The sequence below is a fragment of the Mirounga angustirostris genome, unplaced genomic scaffold, assembly GCF_029215605.1.
Source record: "Mirounga angustirostris isolate CCGP_5_RB_7025 unplaced genomic scaffold, mMirAng1.0.hap1 SCAF_4, whole genome shotgun sequence".
Taxonomy (NCBI): domain Eukaryota; kingdom Metazoa; phylum Chordata; class Mammalia; order Carnivora; family Phocidae; genus Mirounga; species Mirounga angustirostris.
The window spans coordinates 82,768,224-82,788,066 of record NW_026991712.1 but is presented as its reverse complement, the minus strand read 5'-3'; the positions used below and the strand labels follow the sequence as shown (position 1 = coordinate 82,788,066).

The window sequence follows — 19,843 nt, the reverse complement described above, 5'->3', positions numbered from 1 at the left end:
TAGCATCATTTATGTAGTGAGCCTTCATTAGGTATCACCAGCACCTGACACTGAATCTGCTGATGCCTTGATCTTGGACTTTCTGTCCTCCAGAGTTATGAGAAATAAGTGTTTGTTGTTTATAAGGCATCTGGTTTATGGTATTTTGTTAGAGCAGCCTGAACAGACTAAGACAACATTTTGTGGGCATGATTGATTGCCCACATAGCTGATCTCTGTCTTCCATTTCTACTTCTTCTGTGTGTGACCCAGAGCCCCCATTCTAAATCACATTGTCTTTCTGGTGTCACCAGTCCCTATGTTAACACTATAGGTTATGGCTAGCCCCCACCCTAAATCACACTGTTAGACCATCCAGTGTAACTGAGGTCATCAGGCAAAGAAAGATACCCTCTCAGCCATGATATTTCAAGGATTTAGGGATTATTTCCCAGAAGCCAACAACAAAGGCCAGACCTCATTTTTAGTAAGGTTAAATTCTTTATTATACATTTGTCTTCTCAGTTTTTTCCTAAGAAGTGCATTACTCATGGTTGTCTTTCTTTTCACACTTTGAGAGCCCACATTTTAACAAACAGAAATCCTCTTTTTTAATTCACAAATGTGTCTCACTAATGCACATTCAATGTCCCCATTTTGAAGTATGTGATTCCTGTCCTATTTAACTCACAGAGTTACCGTAAGGCTTGAATGAGAGAAGTTAAAAAAATGATTTTTAGAATTAATCTTTCCATTCTTCATACTGCCTTTTACTAACTTTGATATTACTCTCATTCCATGTTATTGTGTTTTGTAACATACCCATTGATCATATTTATTTTTTGAGGACAGGGTTCATGATATATATCTGTGTCTTCTGTACTTGAACTATTATAAAGCCCAGTTTGTTGGATTTAGTTTTCAATAATAATAAAAATATATTGAAATTCCATTTGCTTTTAACCACCAGAACGGCTGTATTTAGTTGTGCAGGTTGAGACCTGCAGTGCCCTCAGAGGCCCCATTCATAATTAAGTCCTGAAAAATGTGTATTTATTATGATACTCTTCCAGTAGATGGTAATAAAGTGTATTTCCTAATCAATATATTATGACAATTTTTCGGTAGATTGAAGTATAGTGACTTGAGTAGGAGAATCTTTTCTCATTTGCAGAAAAATGTGGCCCTATTGAGACTATGGTCCTTGGGCTTAGACTAGCCTAGATTTTTATCCTGGCTCTGCCATTTATAGATGTATGATCTTAGATAATCTCTTCAACACTTAGTTTTATCTATAACATAGGATTGGTACTATTCATTTCAGTATACTATGTCATCTAGAATCTTTATGAGGTAATATACATGACACATTTGCTATAGTGTCTGACACCTACTAAATTGTCCTAGTCTATTTGGGCTGCTTGTAACAAAATACCATAGGCTGAGTGGTTTATAAACAACACATTTGTTACAGTTCTGGAGGCTGGGAAGTTCAGGATGAAGGCAATGGCACATTCAGTGTCTGGTGAAGGCCTGCTTCTGAGTTCTTAGGCAGCCACACATAGTAGAAGAAACAGAAGAAGGGATCTCTCTGGGTCCTGTTTATTAAGGGTATTAATCCCATTCATGAGGGCTCCATTCTCATCACCTAATCACCTCCCAAAGTCCTTAACCTTCAAACACTATCACAGTAGGGGTTAGGTTTCAACATATAAATTATTGGGGGGATACAAACATTCAGTCTAGCTAAATAATTGTGCCTGTTTTCATTGGAGCTTGTTGTGCTTAGCAGTATGTGATTACAGAAGTATGTGTGAGGTGCTTTAAATTAGGTAAGAGACTTAATTGAAAGACTGGCTTAACACCTTTTTAAGTGATCGCTCTTAAGTTAAAGTCTGTTGTATTTTATTCAGACTTCCTGTTTTGAAAAGTAGGAGGGTTAGTATTGAACCATACGGCAGAGATTCCGTTAGAGGACTTTGAGGGAATAAGGGACAGAGACTTGAATTTAGAGCCTTTTCAGGGATCTTGATGATATCTTACCTTTGTAATAGACTAAATCTATCACAGTCTGAGTGTATAGGTTATTGTGCCTCAACTTGCTAACAGTGAGGAAGCAGGAAATCCATCAATTGCTTTTGAGTGGGGAGTGATTGATAAAATAAAACTGGACCCAGACTGTGATACATTAGCAGTTGTCATTATTTTTTGTCTTTAAATCCTTGGATTAGGGGTGCCTTGGTGGCTTAGTCCATTAAGCATCTGCCTTCGGCTCAGTTCATAATCCCAGGGTCCTGGCATCGAGCCCCACGTCAGGTTCCCTGCTCAGCAGGAGAGTCTGCTTCTCCCTCTCCCTATACCCCTACCCCACTCTCTCTCTCTCTCTCTCTCTTTCTGTCTCTCTCTCAAATAAATAAAATCTTAAAAAATGCTTGGATAAAGTCATATCAAGTGTGTGGGGGGTAGGGGAGGGAGGGGATGGTGTTGTAGGTAGCTTGGCATGGGAAATTGGTTTCTAGCATAGGAATTTTCCACTTTAGAAAAAAAAGTTTCAGATAAATGGTATTCTGATCTGGTATACAGAGTGAGTGGAAAATAATTCTGCATTTCTTTTTAAATGTTGAAATAAAACATATCACCATATTCCCAACATCGTCATATTAGGGAGTTCCAGATTGTTTAGACGAATGAAAACAAGAGGACCAGATTGCCAGATGTTAGGGTTCTAGCTTCAAAGTCTTCTAGAATACCTATGGTAAATAAGTCTGGGTTGTTTGATTAGTTTTGGTGTTTTAAGATACCAAAAGCAGGCAGTTATTTTAGTGTGACTCTAAGCATAATTGGCATATTTCAGGCATTTACAACTTAGGCCATAGTAATCTTTAATTTGAAAGTATATGAAGGCTATACAAAATATGGCAACCAGCTGTTTGCTTTATTTTCTCTGATGACAGAAGAAGAAATGAGTTGAAGCTGGTACATGGTTCAAGGCTTTTTTGACTGAACATTTAAAAACCATTTGGAATGGTTATGGGTTCTTTCCTGTAAGTCTTCTATGAGTGGAAAAGATAATCAAAACTTTAGTATAGACATGGACGTCTTAAATGGAGCAATGATTTAGGTAGCCTCTAGACGTATTTAACATGTATTGCAAGTATATATTCAGCAAATAATGGATGAACCAGCAAGTTCTAGAAGCTAGTTCTTTTAGAACTTGTCACATATAGAACATAAATTATAAGTGAAGTCCTGGATTTAGATGGATTGAAGACAAACATGAAAATAACATTCTGTGTAGTAACAATGGAAGTGCTATAGGAAGTAGTATGTAACTAATTCCCAAAGGAATAGTTTGAAGGAGGATCACTGAGGGGTATAAGGTTCCTGAAGGTTCATGAAGAAGGTAATCCTTGAGCCAAGTTTTGAGGGGCCCATCTTGTCAGGCTGAAGATATTGAAAAGGCAGCCTGGCAGAAAACAATATTTGGACAAAGTTATCATGAACCTTACAGGCAGTTTTCAAAAATTTCATTGTGCCTTATGAAAATTCATTTTACTTATAGATTTTTTTCTCCTCAGGTTTGTTCTAATACTTTTATTTTCTTAATTCATTTGCCTGACCAGCCTAGGAGAAAAATAAGGCAAGTGTATTAGTCACAGGGCTGTAGCTTATGGAATAGTGACTGACTCTAGAAATAGACTGGCCTATTCCACTGAGTTTTTCATTTAATTCCTTTCTGTTCCTTAAACTTGGAGAGGCCACGGAGTTCTAAGCAGGAAGTTTCTTTTTCTTTTCTTTTAGGGTTTGAAATATTGAAGTAAGTCATTAGATTAAAGCAATATTTTTGTGAATCACAGCATGTGAAAATAAAGCATCTTTATTAAAAATGTCTAAAGCACATTCCCATTTTAACTTGTGAATATTAATTAACTATTCTTCTACCTTCTGTAATTGTGGTCTATAGTAGTATTATTACATAGGATTGTTATTAGTACCAATTTAATCTTCATAATGGTCTTGAGGTAAGTATGTTATCTCCATTTTACAGATGCAGAAACATGTCTTGAGAAGATAACCTGGCCCATTGTTAATGCGGCCAACCAGTAGCACAGGTCATTGACAGCATTCTGACAGCAAAACCTGAACACATGGTCTATAAGGACTTGTGTGCTGCTTGTGAAATTGCCTTGATGTTTCTGTGCTCTGGGAGGGTAATAAATCAGGATATTTGGAACTAGGACTATCCTGGAAAATCCAGGACCTGTGTATAGCCATCACCAAAGTACATTCTTTCCCTCATGTGAGACAAAACCAGCTTTCACCAGGAAACATTCTCTTACTCATTTATTTTTGAGTCCATCAATCCAATCTTGGCCTCCACTCTAATGCATATTCTTAGAACCTAAGGTCATTGAAGGGGGAAAACTTTTTAGCTGTATACCTTCAGAATGCTCAGTAAATCACTTCAGTTTGGGAGAAACATAAACTGAGTGCTATAGTTTAGCTCAGTAGCTAGTGATTGAAGCCTAACTTAAACTGGACAAAGGTACAAAAGATTGATGGGTAGACTTGCAGCTCACAGCCCCTGGGCACCTGGATTGCTCAAATGCTTGGCCTATAACCTGGAGCACAACTTGTACCTCTTCTCACTTTCTCAGGTTTCTTCATATGGTATAGGACAAGGCTGCTGGCTGCTTTGGGGTCACATCCTTGACCAAGTTGGGAAGAAGAGAATCTTTTCCAGTAGCCTCAAAAAAAAAAAAATGGCTGGGTGAGAAGGCCAGTGAAGCTGCATTGTAAGTGCCTCCTCTATGGCTGAGTAAACACTGGAGAGAGACATATACAATGATTACTAACAGTGTAAAGGGATCTGTGGTAGAGGTATTGTTACATTCGATGGATAAAATGGAAATGTAGTATACTGAATTTCCCCTTAAGCTTACGCCTACTGTCTGATTTACTTTAGATATCATTAGCATCAGTGATGCAGTGATGATTAGTATGATAAACAATTTACATATTCATTGAGCAGTCATTTTAATGAGTACCTCTGTGAGGGGAGCACTGTGCACTGAGGTGATGAGATGATCAGGCACATGTCTCCTATTCTAATGGAAGGAGTAGAATATACTGGAGATGTGATGGCTTCACAGAAGGAGGTATGTATGTGGAGGTATTGGGGGATATTTCATGGACGAGAAGAGCATTGATCTGTGACAGAGTTGGAGAGACTGAAGGGAGTGGAGAGGTGATTTCCAGCAAAGAGTGCCATGGATGCAGTTATGGTGGTGGAAATGTGCAGGCTCTGTTGAGTGTGTGAAGGGGGAGAACAGATTGATTGGGGGAGTGGAGGAGATGGATGAAAAGTAACGTTGAAGGCCAGGCTAGCCAGTATCTGAACTTGGGCTCAGGCTTTCATGTCATCAGATTTGTGGGAGAGTTTCTCTCACCACAGCCTGAGGTACTGGAGAGCAGGGTCTTTCTTGCTCATCTTGTATCCCTGAGGCCTAGCAGAGTGTCTGCATGCACTGGGCACTCAATAAATGTTGACTGAAGATAAGAACATCATATTTCTGTCATTTATATTAATTAGAGGGTTCTAGTCCCTAAAGAATCTGAGTATGGAGGAAATCTAGAGAAGCAAAGGACCAGTCAAATGTAACCAGAGCAGTGAGTGACAGGCCTGAGAAATGCTCTGTTACCTGAGGGAAGGAAAGACCTCTGAAGAAACAAATGGGCAAATATTTGATAGAATGAGCTCTGAGCCTCACAGTGCTTGCTAACTAGCCAACTTGGTTAAAACTTTCTATCTGTTCCTCAGACTTGAGCATCCCTGAGTCACTCTTCTGAATGTATGTAAATTCCTGGGTGCAAACGCATTTACATTCTTCAAGTATATGGCTTGAGCCGTTGGGATTTATTTAGATACTCAAGAAAACTCCCCTTTGCATTCAGTTAGATATCTTATTTATTCCCCAAATTTTTAAAATGATACCACAAACAAATACTATTTAGAAACTTTCCAGGGGGAGTAGCCCAAAGATGTATGGTGGCATGCATTTACTTTTTTAGGGAGTAAAGTTTCAAAATGAATAAATAAAATTCATAAGCATGGTGTATCTAAAGAAATGAAAAATTGAGCAGAGCAGCAACAAGAAGGAAAAGTGGTTTCTGAGGGGCTGGATAGTAAAACAATGAAGCAATGAAACACTTTTGTGTTTTAACCACTTCAATTGCTTCCTTTTAAAGTTCTATTCAAAGTATAGTCGATCCTCATTATTCAGATTCTGTATTAACAAATTCCCCTCTTTGCCCAAATTTATTTGTAATCTCCAAATCAATGCTTGCGGTGCTTTTACAGTAATTTGTGGACATGTGTAGAGCAGAGAAAAATTTGAGTCGCTTGACGTGTAAGTTCTCAGCTGAGGTCAAACAAGGGCCCATTCTGCCTGCTTGTTCCAGCTCTTTACACTGTAAATAAGTGTGTCCTTTCTTGGTCTACTTAATGCCATGTTTTTCACAGTTTTGTGCTTTGTGTGATTTCACTGTGTAAAATGGCCCCCAAGCGTAGTTCTTAGGTGCTGTCTAGGTGTCCCTAAGTGCAGAACAACTGTGATGTGCCTTACAGAGAAAATTCATGTTAGATCAGCTTTGTTCAGGTATGAGTTGTAGTGCTGTTGGCCATGAGTTCAATGTTAAAGAATCAACTATATATATTAAATAAGGTGTTTTTAAGCAGAAATACACATAAAATAAGGTTGTATACTGACAGGAATCAATCCTGTATTTCCCCTAGAAATAGTGGTTCAGTATTTGCTATTCATTGTTTGTGGTGACTTTATTAAATGATAACTACTATGAATAATGAAAATTGACTATATTTCTCTTCTTGCTGGGATCATCCTGGGCTTATGTAGTTATTTAGTGGGGTTTTTTTGTTGTTGTTGTTAACTTTTATTTTGACAGAATTTCAAACTTACAGAAGAGTTGGAAGAATAGTGTAATGAAGTTTCTTATGGTGGAACTGTAAATAGGTTAAATAGTGTCCTCTACAAACTCCTGTCCACCTGGAACTCCAGAAGGTAGACTCATTTGGAGATAGGACCTTTGCAGATGTAATTAGTTAAGATGAAGTTCTACTGCATTAGGGTGAGCCCTAAATCCCAGTGACTTGTGAGAAGAGGAGATACACAGGGAGACACGTGAGAGAAGGCCACAAGATGACAGAGGCAGAGATGGTAATGATGCAGCCACAATCCAATGAAGGCAAGGATTGCTGGGAGAAAGAGGCCAGGAAAGATTCTTCCCTGGAGCCTCCAGAGGGGCTAACACCTTCATTTTGGACTTCTTGGCTCCAGAATTGTGAGAATAATTATGTTGTTCTAAGCCACTGAGTTTGTGGTCATTTGTTACAGCAATCCTAGGAAACTAATATAACCCTTTACTCCATTTCACTAGTTTATTATTTTTTGCCTCTCTCTCTTTTCTTTTCCTCTTTCTCCCCCTCCTCTCCCTCTTTCTCTCCCCATGCATGTGTGTATCAATTTTTTTCTGTACCTCTACCTCTAAATATTTATTTCCAGAATAAGGATATTCTCTTACACAAGCATAGTATAATTACAAAAATAAGAAATTAAAAACTGATACAATATTATTATCTAGTCAACAGTTCATATTCAAATTTTATCAATTGCCTAATAATGACCTTTTTTCCTTTGGTCCAAGATCCAATCTAGGATCATACATTTCATTTCCTTTCCATGCCTCTTTAATCTTCTGTTAATCTGAAACAGTTCTTCAGACTTTCTTTGTATTTCTTGACCTTGTCATTGCTGAGGTGTACAGTCCAGTTATTGTGGTCTTGTCTGATATTTTCCCCAGTTTAGATTTAGGTTATTTCTCTCTGGTAGGAATACCACAGAAATCTTGTGTTCTTTTCAGTGCCTCCAATCAAGAGGCACTTGATGCTGGTTACTTGATTAAAGTGGTGTCTGGCAGGTTTCCCCACTTTAAAGTTACTGTTTTTCCCTTTGGAATTAATAAGTAATTTGTGGGGAGATGCTTCATGAACATGTAAATATCCTCTGCATCATTAAACTGTCACCTACTAGTTTCAGCTTTCATTGATGATTTTCTAAATCCACTGTTTATATCAATGTAGACTCATATGCCTATTTTATTCAATAGGTTATAATCCTTTACTGTCATTATTTATTTGGTGCAGGAATGTTCCACATTTGGCCAGTGAGAGGCCATTCACGCAGGCTCATGTGTCCTTATATGTTCTCATTCCTTGAGTGCTTTCTTACTGTCTGGTTCAGGATATTTCAGGCTCATCTTGTACTTCCCTGTCCTATTCCCCCATGTCACCCATTCGTTTACAGAGCTGACCTGGGCTGATTTAATGCATTAAAGAGTATTCTGGAGTTAAAAAAAAAAATTGGCTCAAAAGAGACCAAATGTTATCTTCCTCTTTATTTACTGTTCTAGTTAACAAAGTGAGCTTCTTCAGAGCTGTCAGGGGAAACTGCCACTAGTGGAGGGTAAATACCCTCTTGAGGATAGATGCTTCCGTTTGTAGTCCTGCCCTGCCATAGGAATTTCTACATAAAGAGGAATATGCTTAGGGCTCTTACATATTAAAATACCATCTATGTTATGGCTGAATTTGTTTTTTGGATTTGTTCCCTCTGTTCTAGTTACGGAAGTTTTACTGGTGTATTTTAATCTTAATTCATTTCTTTTTTAACCACAGTGATGTTGATGAGGGTTTTTTTTGTATTATTCAGGTGATCAACTTATAGTAGTTGACCTTAATTTGATTTGTGGTACAAATCTAAAAGATTTTTCTTAAATAAAATGCAAATTTAAAATCTTATGAAATGAATGCATGTTGTAGACATTTGTAAAAAAAAAAAAGCAAAACTTATACAAAAACATTTGGAGAAAATAAATCAGTGTTATCACTGTTGCTGGATAAAACTCCTTCACTCACATTTTCTTCCCTTGAGTATCTTAAATACACTTTTCTGTTTTTTTTTTTTTCTGGCATAAAGTTGCTGTCAACATCCTATGATAAGGTAATTTTTATTCATTTGTAAGTCATTTATTCCTTTCCCTAGATGTACAAAGCATTTGTTTAAAGATCTGTTTTCTAGGATATATCTTGGTTTTGATTGCTTTGGGGTTGATATTACCAGGTATGTGGTGTGCTTCAATATGCAATTTGTTTTTAAGATTTCAGGAAAGTTTTTCTGGAATTGCAGTTTTTAATATTTGTTCTGTCCCATTATCTTGGTTTTCTTCTTCTTCAGGGATTGCTATTATCTGTGTGTTGATCACAAGAGAGACTTGACTGATCACTCTGTTTCTCTTGAATACTTTTACTTTCTTCATTGGAGGTAGGTGAACTTTAAAATTTCCTTCTTATTACTTTTTTAAGATATTATCTGTGATAGCTACTTGCTTTTGGATTCCTTCCAGTTTAGTCTTTTTTTCCTGAGCTGATTTTTTTTCCATGTTGAGAGAATATTTTATTTTTTGTTTCAAGTTTTTATTTAAATTCCAGTTAGCATACAGTGTAATATTAGTTTCAGGAGTAGAATTCAGTGATTCATCACTTACATACAATAGCCCCAGTATTCATCACAAGTATTCTCCTTAATCCCCATCACCCATTTAACCCTTTCCTCTACTTACCTCCCCTCTAGAAACCCTCATTTTTTTCTCTGTAGTTAAGAGTCTGTTTTATGGTTTGCATCTCTCTCTTCTTCTCTTCCCCCCATGTTCATCTGTTTTGTTTCTTAAATTCCACATATGAGTGAAATCATGGTATTTGTTTTTCTGACTGGCTTATTTCACTTAGCATAACATACTCTGGCTCCGTCCATGTTGTTGTAAATGGCAAGATTTCATCCTTTTTGATGGCTGAGTAACATTCCATTGTATGGATATGTGTGTGTGTGTGTATGTGTATATATATGTGTGTGTATATATATATACTCATTCCATTGTATGTACATTGTATATCATGTATATAAACCACATCTTTATCCATTCATCTGTGGATGGACATCTGGACTCTTTCCTTCAGCTGATTTTTTAACTTTATTCTACTGCTTAAGTTTTGTTACTTCATTTCTGACTTTTTGTAATCTAAATATGTTGTCTTATATTGAAATAATAGGTTACACTTTTTCTGTTCTATCAACATGTCTTTAGTATGCTTTCTTTGTGTGTTGGAATGTTATTCTGCTCCATTCCATTTTTTCTAATTATAACTTTGTACTGGATTTAACCTTGATCCCTTTCTATTGCCTATTTTTATGTTATAGTTTCTGTGCATTTTTAGAAGAAGGCAGGATTCAAAATAGCTTTGATAATTTCTGTTATTTTCCTGTAATTTGCAAAAATATGGCCACATGTTTGTTATTTAGATATTTTCTGGCTCAGTTCCCTTCCTCCACTCCATCTGGACCTTTTCTTTTCTTTGTCTCTACCATCCCTGTGCTGCTGAGCAGATTCCACTGCCAGCAATTTCTCTGCAGTGTGAGGCCCAGTCCAAGAAGGTAGTCCTGGCTGACCAGTGCTAAATGTCCTAGACTGCTCCTATTCCTTTGGATCTTCTTGGGTGGAACCCTTGTCCTCATCCTGTTTCAGGTACCATTTCATTCTCAGCTTGCCTGCTCCACTTCCTAGTGAACACCACATGTTTATGTACTCAGATCCTCCTTTGCTCCTTCACTTCTCTCAGGTTTGCTCTCAGAATCATATGCAGGACTTTTGGAGGGTTGAATATTTGTCCTTACCTATTTGTATTTTGGAATTTGTTCTCTAATTGTACATGTTTATGTGCTTTCTTGTTACTTTTTTTTTTTTACATGGGGATTCAGAGACATTCAAAACATATGCCTTCACCATTGCCATTCCTGGGTTTCCACAGGAATGTCAACTTAACGTATATTTAATGAAGTTTATTTGATTTTTGTTTTTCATTTTTTTTCTTTAAAAACCATCTCTACAGAGACAAAGAAATTGGGATATAGAATACCCATCCTTTCCAAGAGGGAGTCCACTGAAGTTCAGAAGAGCAGGTCTCAAGACAGTGGGGGCAGCTGCTTCCCTCTCTGAAGCATGGCTCAGATGTGGAGAAGGATTTCAGGACACTTCTGAGACTCTGGTAAAGTAATTATAAAATTGTTTTCCTTGAATGCCAAAGGATACTTAGATTCCTGAGTGTTTAGGCCACTGTAATTATATTTCTTTGGAACTCCCTACCTTATTTCAGGACACAGTAATTGGTATAGTCGCCTTTTTTTTTTTTTTTTTTTTTTTTAAATCAGCGAGAGAGAGTGAGCACAAGCGGGGGGAGTAGCAGGCAGGGGGAGAAGCAGGCTCCCCACTAAGCAAGGAGCCTGATGTGGGGATGTGGGACTGGATCCCAGGACCTTAGGATCTTGACACTAGCCGAAGGCAGCCGCTTAACTGGCTGAGCCACCAGGCGTCCCGGTACAGTCTTCTTTTTTCAACCTTGAATTCCCTTAGTAATTGTGGCAAGTTAGTAATCACCTCTTTATGCCAGGCCCAACCTTTGTACTTCTTTGTAAATGTAGGATACCTACTGAGAAGTTTCTTAGAAGATGAAATCTTTTTTTTTTTTTTTTAAAGATTTTATTTATTTATTTGACAGACAGAGACACAGCGAGAGAGGGAACACAAGCAGGGGGAGTGGGAGAGGGAGAAGCAGGCTTCCCGCAGAGCAGGGAGCCCGATGCGGGACTCGATCCCAGGACCCCGGGACCATGACCTGAGCCAAAGGCAGTCGCTTAACCAACTGAGCCACCCAGGCGCCCAGAAGATGAAATCTTTGAGCATCCTACTCTTCATAAGAAGTATATTTATGAAATGCTTGTATACTCAGGATCTTTTGGCAACAAGATATTCTGGTTAATATTTGTATATATGCTAATTTTGAAATACTTATAGATATGTACAAAATGGAATACTGTTACAAACTCTTAATGGTTAGTTCTCTGTTTAGATTCTGGTAGAACATAAGAATACATTTATATATGTATGAGGAGTATGTGCTTTGGGAATACTTATTGGTAAATATAAATAAAAGAGAGGCATATTTTAAGGAGGGTGTAGTTTAAGGTTTTAGCCCTTGTTCACATAAATTACTATATTATCATTATTATTATTATTGTCATCTTCCTGCAGTCATTAACAGCTGAAAAGAAGATTGTTACAGAAAAGCACCTCGAATTATCCCCTAGACCCAAGAAAGGTAATATTTTGTTGATTTCTTTTTTTTTTTTTTTAAAGGTTTTATTTATTTATTTGACAGAGAGAGAGAGAGGGAACACAAGCAGGGGGAGTGGGAGAGGGAGAAGCAGGCTTCCCGCCGAGCAGGGAGCTCGATGCGGGGCTCAATCCCAGGACCCTGGGATCATGACCTGAGCCGAAGGCAGACGCTTAACGACTGAGCCACCCAGGCGCCCCTATTTTGTTGATTTCTTGACAGAAATGGTATAAGGCTAATATATCCTTCTTTGATTTATTTACATAGTTTGGGTAGACTATATATTTATGGTTTAAAAATATCAAAATGTAAAAAGGTAATTTTTGAGAAATCTCTCATCTTTGTCACTATTTACCCCATTTTTTTCTTGCCTCCTATAGATAATTATTAAAATTTTTTATGTGTCCTTCCTGGGTTTACTGTCATCAGCAGAGCTCAGTAGGTTAGCTTAGGCTCACAGCTCCAGGATTTTAAAAAAATTCTGATTTGGGAAATAACAGTTATGACCTATGATAAAAGGACTATACTATTTCAGGCAATGAAATTCTTACTTGGTGAATTAGTTAGGGAAAGCTTTCAGATACAGATAGTAGGAAACTTTTAGAGTGTTTGAAGAAATGGGGTTGAATTTATCTCCTGCAATAAGAAGTTCAGGGAGTCAGATGTGTTCCGAGTTGTGCAGCCTTAGTGCGGAGTTTGTTCTTGCGGTCATGAGGTGGAAGCTAAATTCTCTGGGCCACTGTAGGTTCTGAGGATTTTCTCCAGGTATACTTTTCTTCTGGGAAGTAATTCCATCCCGAGGACCTCTACCTTTGGCCAGAACCTGTTATATAGGGTCACCTCTACTAAAGGGACTTCAGTGAAGTTAAAGATTTTTAAATATCTATGTTGTTAGTAAGGAAGAAAAGGGGGTATGAGGGGGGCTGCTGGCTCTCCTGCTACACTCAGTGGGTAAGCAGGAAAAGTCAGTGCTTGAGACCTTAGGGATCTCCTTTGCCCCTAGGGGTCCTGAATGTGTGATCTTGGGAAAGAAGCTAAACACACTAAGCCTTAGTTTCTCCGTCTGGGAAATGCGCATAAGAATGTGTGCCTCATTGGGTTATTGTTAACAAAAAGAAAGTAATAAAATGTCTATTTCAAAGGCTTGCACTTAGTAGTTGCTTAATTGATGGCAGCAAATGCTGTTATGTCCGATGGCAAAAAGAGCTATGTGAAAGCTTGCTAAAAATTCTGCGGAGTGGGAAAACTTTCTGTGAATAAGAGCTATATAATTATTTAAAAAAAATTTTTTTTTATTATGTTAATCACTATACATTACATCATTAGTTTTTGATGTAGTGTTCCATGATTCATTGCTTGCGTATAAGACCAGGTGCTCCATGCAGAACCTGCCCTCTTTAATACCCATCACCAGGCTAACCCATCACCCCAACCCCTCCCCTCTAGAACCCTCAGTTTGTTTTTAAGAGTCCATAGTTTCTCATGGTTTGTCTCCCCCTCCGATTACCCCCCTTCATTTTTCCCCTCCTGCTATCTTCTTCTTTTTTTTTTTTTAACATATAGTGTATTATTTGTTTCAGAGGTACAGGTCTGTGATTCAACAGTCTTGCACACTTCACAGTGCTCACCATAGCACATACCCTCCCCAATGTCTATCACCCAGCCACCCCCATCCCTCCCACCCCCCACCACTCCAGCAACCCTCAGTTTGTTTCCTGAGATTAAGAATTCCTCATATCAGTGAGGTCATATGATACATATCTTTCTCTGATTGACTTATTTTGCTCAGCATAATACCCTCCAGTTCCATCCACGTTGTTGCAAATGGCGAGATTTCATTCCTTTTTTTTTTTTTTGATAGAAGGATTTTTTTTATTAGGAAAATTTACTGGCCTTTCTGGCAATAACAATATTTAAATTTGAATTCAAAACCTTTTTACAAACACACACAAATTCTAAACCTGAATTAAAAATGTACAATAAATTTAAAACTAACGTTTATGCCTATTACAAAATAGCTAGTGAAAGATGAAGCACAAGATTCTTAATAAAATTATTGTGTTTTTACCAAAGTATACTCTGAAATTCTGAACCAAGATTAAGTAGCTTAAAATACTGTTTATTTTATTTTTTTTCATTTTTGGCTCAGAATATCTATTGAATGCCTCTGCATTAAATGGGTAGGACTCAGAAACTGCAATCATATTGTAAACAAAACAATGTGTCTTTTTCTTCAGCTTTTGTAATTAGTAATAATCATAGACTTCTATGAACTTAAGAGATATTCTATACATGTTTCTTTACACAGAAGAGGAAAAGCGTATATTTTCTTTGACGACCCCTGCTCCCACTTTTTTTTTTTTGTTTTATGTTAATCACCATACATTACATCATTAGTTTTTGATGTAGGGTTCCATGATTCATTGTTTGCGCATAAGACCCAGTGCTCCATGCAGAACGTGCCCTCTTTAATACCCATCACCAGGCCAACCCATTACGCGCCCCTCCCCTCCAGAACCCTCAGTTTGTTTTTCAGAGTCCATAGTCTCTCATAGTTCGTCTCCCCCTCCAATTTCCCTCCCTTCATTCTTCCCTTCCTATCTTCTTTTTTTTTTTTTTTAACATATAATGAATTATTTGCTTCAGAGGTAGAGATCTGTGATTCAACGGTCTTGCACAATTCACAGCGCTCACCATAGCACATACCCTCCCCAGTGTCTATCACCCAGCCACCCCATCCCACCCAACCCCCACCACTCCAGCAACCCTCAGTTTGTTTCCTGAGATTAAGAATTCCTCGTATCAGTTAGGTCTTATAATACATGTCTTTCTCTGATTGACTTATTTCGCTCAGCATAACACCCTCCAGTTCCATCCACGTCGCTACAAATGGCAAGATTTCATTTTTTTTGATGGCTGCATAATATTCCATTGTATATATATACCAGATCTTCTTTATCCATTCATCTGTTGATGGGCGTCTAGGCTCTTTCCACAGTTTGGCTATTGTGGACATTGCTGCTATAAACATCAGGTGCATGTACCCTTTCGGATCCCTACATTTGTATCCTTGGGGTAAATACCCAGTAGTTCAATTGCTGGATCGTATGGTAGCTCTATTTTCAACTTTCTGAGGCACCTCCATATTGTTTTCCAGACTGGCTGTACCAGCTTGCATTCCCACCAACAGTATAGGAGGGTTCCCCTTTCTCTGCATCCCTGCCAACATCTGTCATTTCCTGACTTGTTAATTTTAGCCATTTTGACTGGTGTGAGGTGATACTTCATTGAGGTTTTGATTTGGATTTCCCTGATGCTGAGCGATGTTGAGCACTTTTTCATGGGTCTGTTGGCCATTTGGATGTCTTCTTTGGAAAAATGTCTGTTCATATCTTCTGCCCATTTCTTGATTGGATCATTTGTTCTTGGGGTGTTGAGTTTAAGAAGTTCTTTATAGGGCACCTGGGTGGCTCAGATGGTTAAGCGTCTGCCTTCGGCTCAGGTCATGATCCCAGGGTCCTGGGATCGAGTCCCGCATCGGGCTCCCTGCTCCTTGGGAGCCTGCTTCTCCCTCTGCCTCTCTCTCTCTCTCTCTGTCTCTCATGAATAAATAAATAAAATCTTTAAAAAAAAAAAAAAAGAAGTTCTTTCTAGATTTTGGATACTAGCCCTTTATCTGATAGGTCATTTGCAAATATCTTCTCCCATTCTGTCGGTTATCTTTTGGTTTTCTTGACTGTTTCTTTTGCTGTGCAAAAGCTTTATATATTGATGAAGTCACAATAGCTCATTTTTGCCCTTGCTTCCCTTGCCTTTGGTGATGTTTCTAGAAAGAAGTTGCTGCGGCTGAGGTCAAAGAGTTTGCTGCCTGTGTTCTCCTTTAGGATGTTGATGGACTCCTGTCTCACATTGAGGTCTTTCAACCATTTTGAGTTTATTTTTGTGTGTGGTGTAAAGAAATGGTCCAGTGTCATTCTTCTGCATGTGGCTGTCCAATTTTCCGAACACCATTTATTGAAAAGACTTTTTTTCCATTGGACATTCTTTCCTGCTTTGTTGAAGATTAGTTGACCATAGCGTTGAGGGTCCATTTCTGGGCTCTCTATCCTGTTCCATTGATCTATGTGTCTGTTTTTATGCCAGTACTATACTGTCTTGATGATGACAGCTTTGTAATAGAGCTTGGTGTCCGGAATTGTGATGCCTCCAGCTTTGTTTTTCTTTTTCAACATTCCTCTGGCTATTCGGGGTTTTTCTAGTTCCATACAAATTTTAGGATTATTTGTTCCATTTCTTTGAAAAAGGTGGATGGTCTCTTGATGGGGATTGCATTGAATGTGTAGATTGCTCTAGGTAACATTGACATCTTCAAAGTATTGTTCTTCCAGTCCAAGCGCATGGAACGTTTTTCCATTTCTTTGTGTCTTCCTCAATTTCCTTCCTGAGTATTTTATAGTTTTCTGAGTACAGATTCTTTGCCTCTTTGGTTAGATTTATTCCTAGGTATCTTACGGTTTTGGGTGCCATTGTAATTGGGATCGACTCCTTAATTTCTCTTTCTTCTGTCTTGTTGTTGGTGTATAGGAATGCCATTGATTTTATATCCTGCCACTTTACTGAATTCCTGTATGAGTTCTAGCAGTTTTGGGGTGGAGTCTTTGGGGTTTTCCACATAAATTATCGTATCATCTGCAAAGAGTGAGAGTTTGACTTCTTCTTTGCCGATTTGGATGCCTTTTATTTCTTTTTGTTGTCTGACTGCTGTGGCTAGGACTTCTAATACTACGTTGAATAGCAGTGGTGATAGTGGACATCCCTGCCGTGTTCCTGACCTTAGGGGGAAAGCTCTCAGTTTTTCCCCATTGAGAATGATATTTGCTGTGGGTTTCTCATAGATGGCTTTTATGATATTGAGATATGTACCCTCTATGCCTAAACTCTGAAGAGTTTTGATCAAGAAAGGATACTGTACTTTGTCAAATGCTTTTTCTGCATCTATTGAGAGGATCGTATGGTTCTTGCTGTTTCTTTTATCAATGTATTGTATCACATTGATTGATTTGCGGATGTTGAGCCAACCTTGCAGCGCAGGGATAAATCCCACTTGGTCGTGGTGAATAATCCTTGTAATGTAGTGTTGGATCCTATTGGCTAGTATTTTGGTGAGAATTTTTGCATCCGTGTTCATCAAGGGTATTGGTCTGTAATTCTCCTTTTTGACAGGGTCTTTGTCTGGTTTAGGGATCAAGGTAATGGTGGGCTCATAAAACGAGTTTGGAAGTTTTCCTTCCATTTCTATTTTTTGGAACAGTTTCAGAAGGATAGGTATTAATTCTTCTTAAAATGTTTGGTAGAATTCCCCTGGGAAGCCACCTGGCCCTGGGCTCTTGTTTGTTTGGAGATTTTTGACGACTGCTTCAATTTGCTTAGTGGTTATAGGTCTGTTCAGGTTTTCTATTTCTTCCTGGTTCAGTTTTGGTAGTTGATACATCTCTAGGAATGCATCCATTTCCTCCAGATTATCTAATTTGCTGGCACAGAGTTGCTCATAATATGTTCTTATAATTGTTTGTATTTCTTTGGTGTTGGTTGTGATCTCTCCTCTTTCATTCATGATTTTGTTGATTTCGATCATTTCTCTTTTCTTTTTCATAAGTGTGGCCAGGGGTTTATCAGTCTTGTTAATTCTTTTAAAGAACCAGCTCCTAGTTCAGTTGATCTGTTCTACTGTTCTTTTGGTTTCTATTTCATTGATTTCTGCTCTGATCTTTATTATTTCTCTTCTCCTGCTGGCTTTAGGCTTTATTTGCTGTTCTTTCTCCGGCTCCTTTATGTGTAGGGTTAGGTTGTGTATTTGAGACCTTTCTTGTTTCTTGAGAAAGGCTTGTATTGCTATATACTTTCCTCTTAAGGCTGCCTTTGCTGCATCCCAATGATTTTGAACAGTTGTGTTTTCATTTTCATTGGTTTCCATGAATTTTTTAAATTCTTCTTTAATTTCCTGGTTGACCCATTCATTCTTTAGTAGGATGCTCTTTAGCCTCCATGGATTTGAGTTCTTTCCGACTTTGCTCTTGTGATTGAGTTCTAGTTTCAAAGCATTGTTGTCTGAAAATACGCAGGGAATGATTCCAGTCTTTTGGTACTGGTTAAGACCTGATTTGTGACCTAGGATGTGATTTATTCTGCAGAATGTTCCATGGGCACTAGAGAAGAAAATGTTTTCTGTTGCTTTGGGATGGAATGTTCTGAATATATCTGTGAAGTCCATTTGGTCCAGTGTGTCATTTAAAGTCTTTATTTCCTTGTTGATCTTTTGCTTAGATGATCTGTACATTTCGGTGAGGGGGGTGTTAAAGTCTCCCACTGTTATTGTATTGTTGTCAATGTGTTTCTTTGCTTTTGTTCTTAATTGCCTTATATAATTGGCTGCTCCCATGATAGGGGCATAGAGATTTACAATTGTTAGATCTTCTTGTTGGATAGACCCTTTAAGTAGGATAGTGTCCTTCCTCATCTCTTATTACAGTCTTTGGTTTAAAATCTAATTTGTCTGTTATAAGGATTGCCACCCCAGCTTTCATTTGGTGTCCATGAGCATGGGAAATGGTTTTCCACACCCTCACTTTCAATCTGGGGGTGTCTTTGGGTCTAAAATGAGTCTCTTGCAGACAGCATATCAATGGGTCTTGTTTTTGTATCCAATCTGATAGCCTGTGTTTTTGATTGCGTCATTTAGCCCATTTACATTCAGGATTACTACTGAAAGATATGAATTTAGTGCCATTGTGTTGCCTGTAAGGTGACTGTTACTGTTTATTGTCTGTGTTCATTTCTGGTCTATGTTGCTTTTAGGCTCCCTCTTTGCTTAGAGGACCCCTTCAATATTTCTTGTAGGGCTGGTTTCATGTTTGCAAATTCCTTTAGTTTTTGTTTGTACTGGAAGCTTTTTTTCTCTCCTTCTATTTTCAATGACAGCCTAGCTAGATATAGTATTCTTGGCTGCATATTTTTCTCATTTAGTGCTCTGAATATATCATGCCAGTCCTTTCTGGCCTACCAGGTCTCTGTGGATAGGTCTGTTGCCAATCTACCATTGTAGATTACAGATCTCTTCTCCCGAGCTGCTTTCAGGATTTTCTCTTTGTCTCTGAGACTCGTAAGTTTTACTATTAGATGTCGGGGTGTTGATGTATTTTTACTGATTTTGAGAGGGGTTCTCTGTGCCTCCTGGATTTTGATGCCTATGTCCTTCTGTTAGAAGATCTGTTAGAAGAAACTGTTAGAAGAAACTGTATCTCAAAATTTTAAGAACTTCCAAATTAGGGAAGTTCTCTGCTATAATGTACCTCTGCCCCTCTCTCTCTTTCTTCTTCTTCTAGGATCCCAATTATTCTAAGTTGTTTCGTCTTATGGTATCACTTATCTCTCGAATTGTATCCTCGTGATCCAGTAGTTGTTTATCTCTCTTTTTCTTAGCGTCTTTATTTTCCATCATTTGGTCTTCTATATCACTGATTCTCTCTTCTGCCTCATTTATCCTAGGAGTTAGAGCCTCCA

General features: G+C 38.1%; 1 protein-coding gene across 7 annotated transcripts in view; it reads left to right on the top strand.

The window, feature by feature from the left end:
• The window catches only part of SPIDR (scaffold protein involved in DNA repair), a 571,046-nt gene that overhangs the window by 37,358 nt on the left and 513,845 nt on the right, over positions 1–19,843 (top strand). For 5 of the 7 annotated variants that reach the window (XM_064588368.1, XM_064588367.1, XM_064588365.1 and 2 more), the window contains exons 2-3: positions 11,003–11,158; positions 12,202–12,268. In XM_064588368.1, the coding sequence (XP_064444438.1) occupies positions 11,003–11,158; positions 12,202–12,268 (223 nt within the window). Of the gene's footprint in view, positions 1–9,293; positions 9,381–11,002; positions 11,159–12,201; positions 12,269–19,843 lie in introns of all 7 variants that reach the window. The other 2 variants (XM_064588370.1, XM_064588369.1) reach the window with 1 other exon arrangement.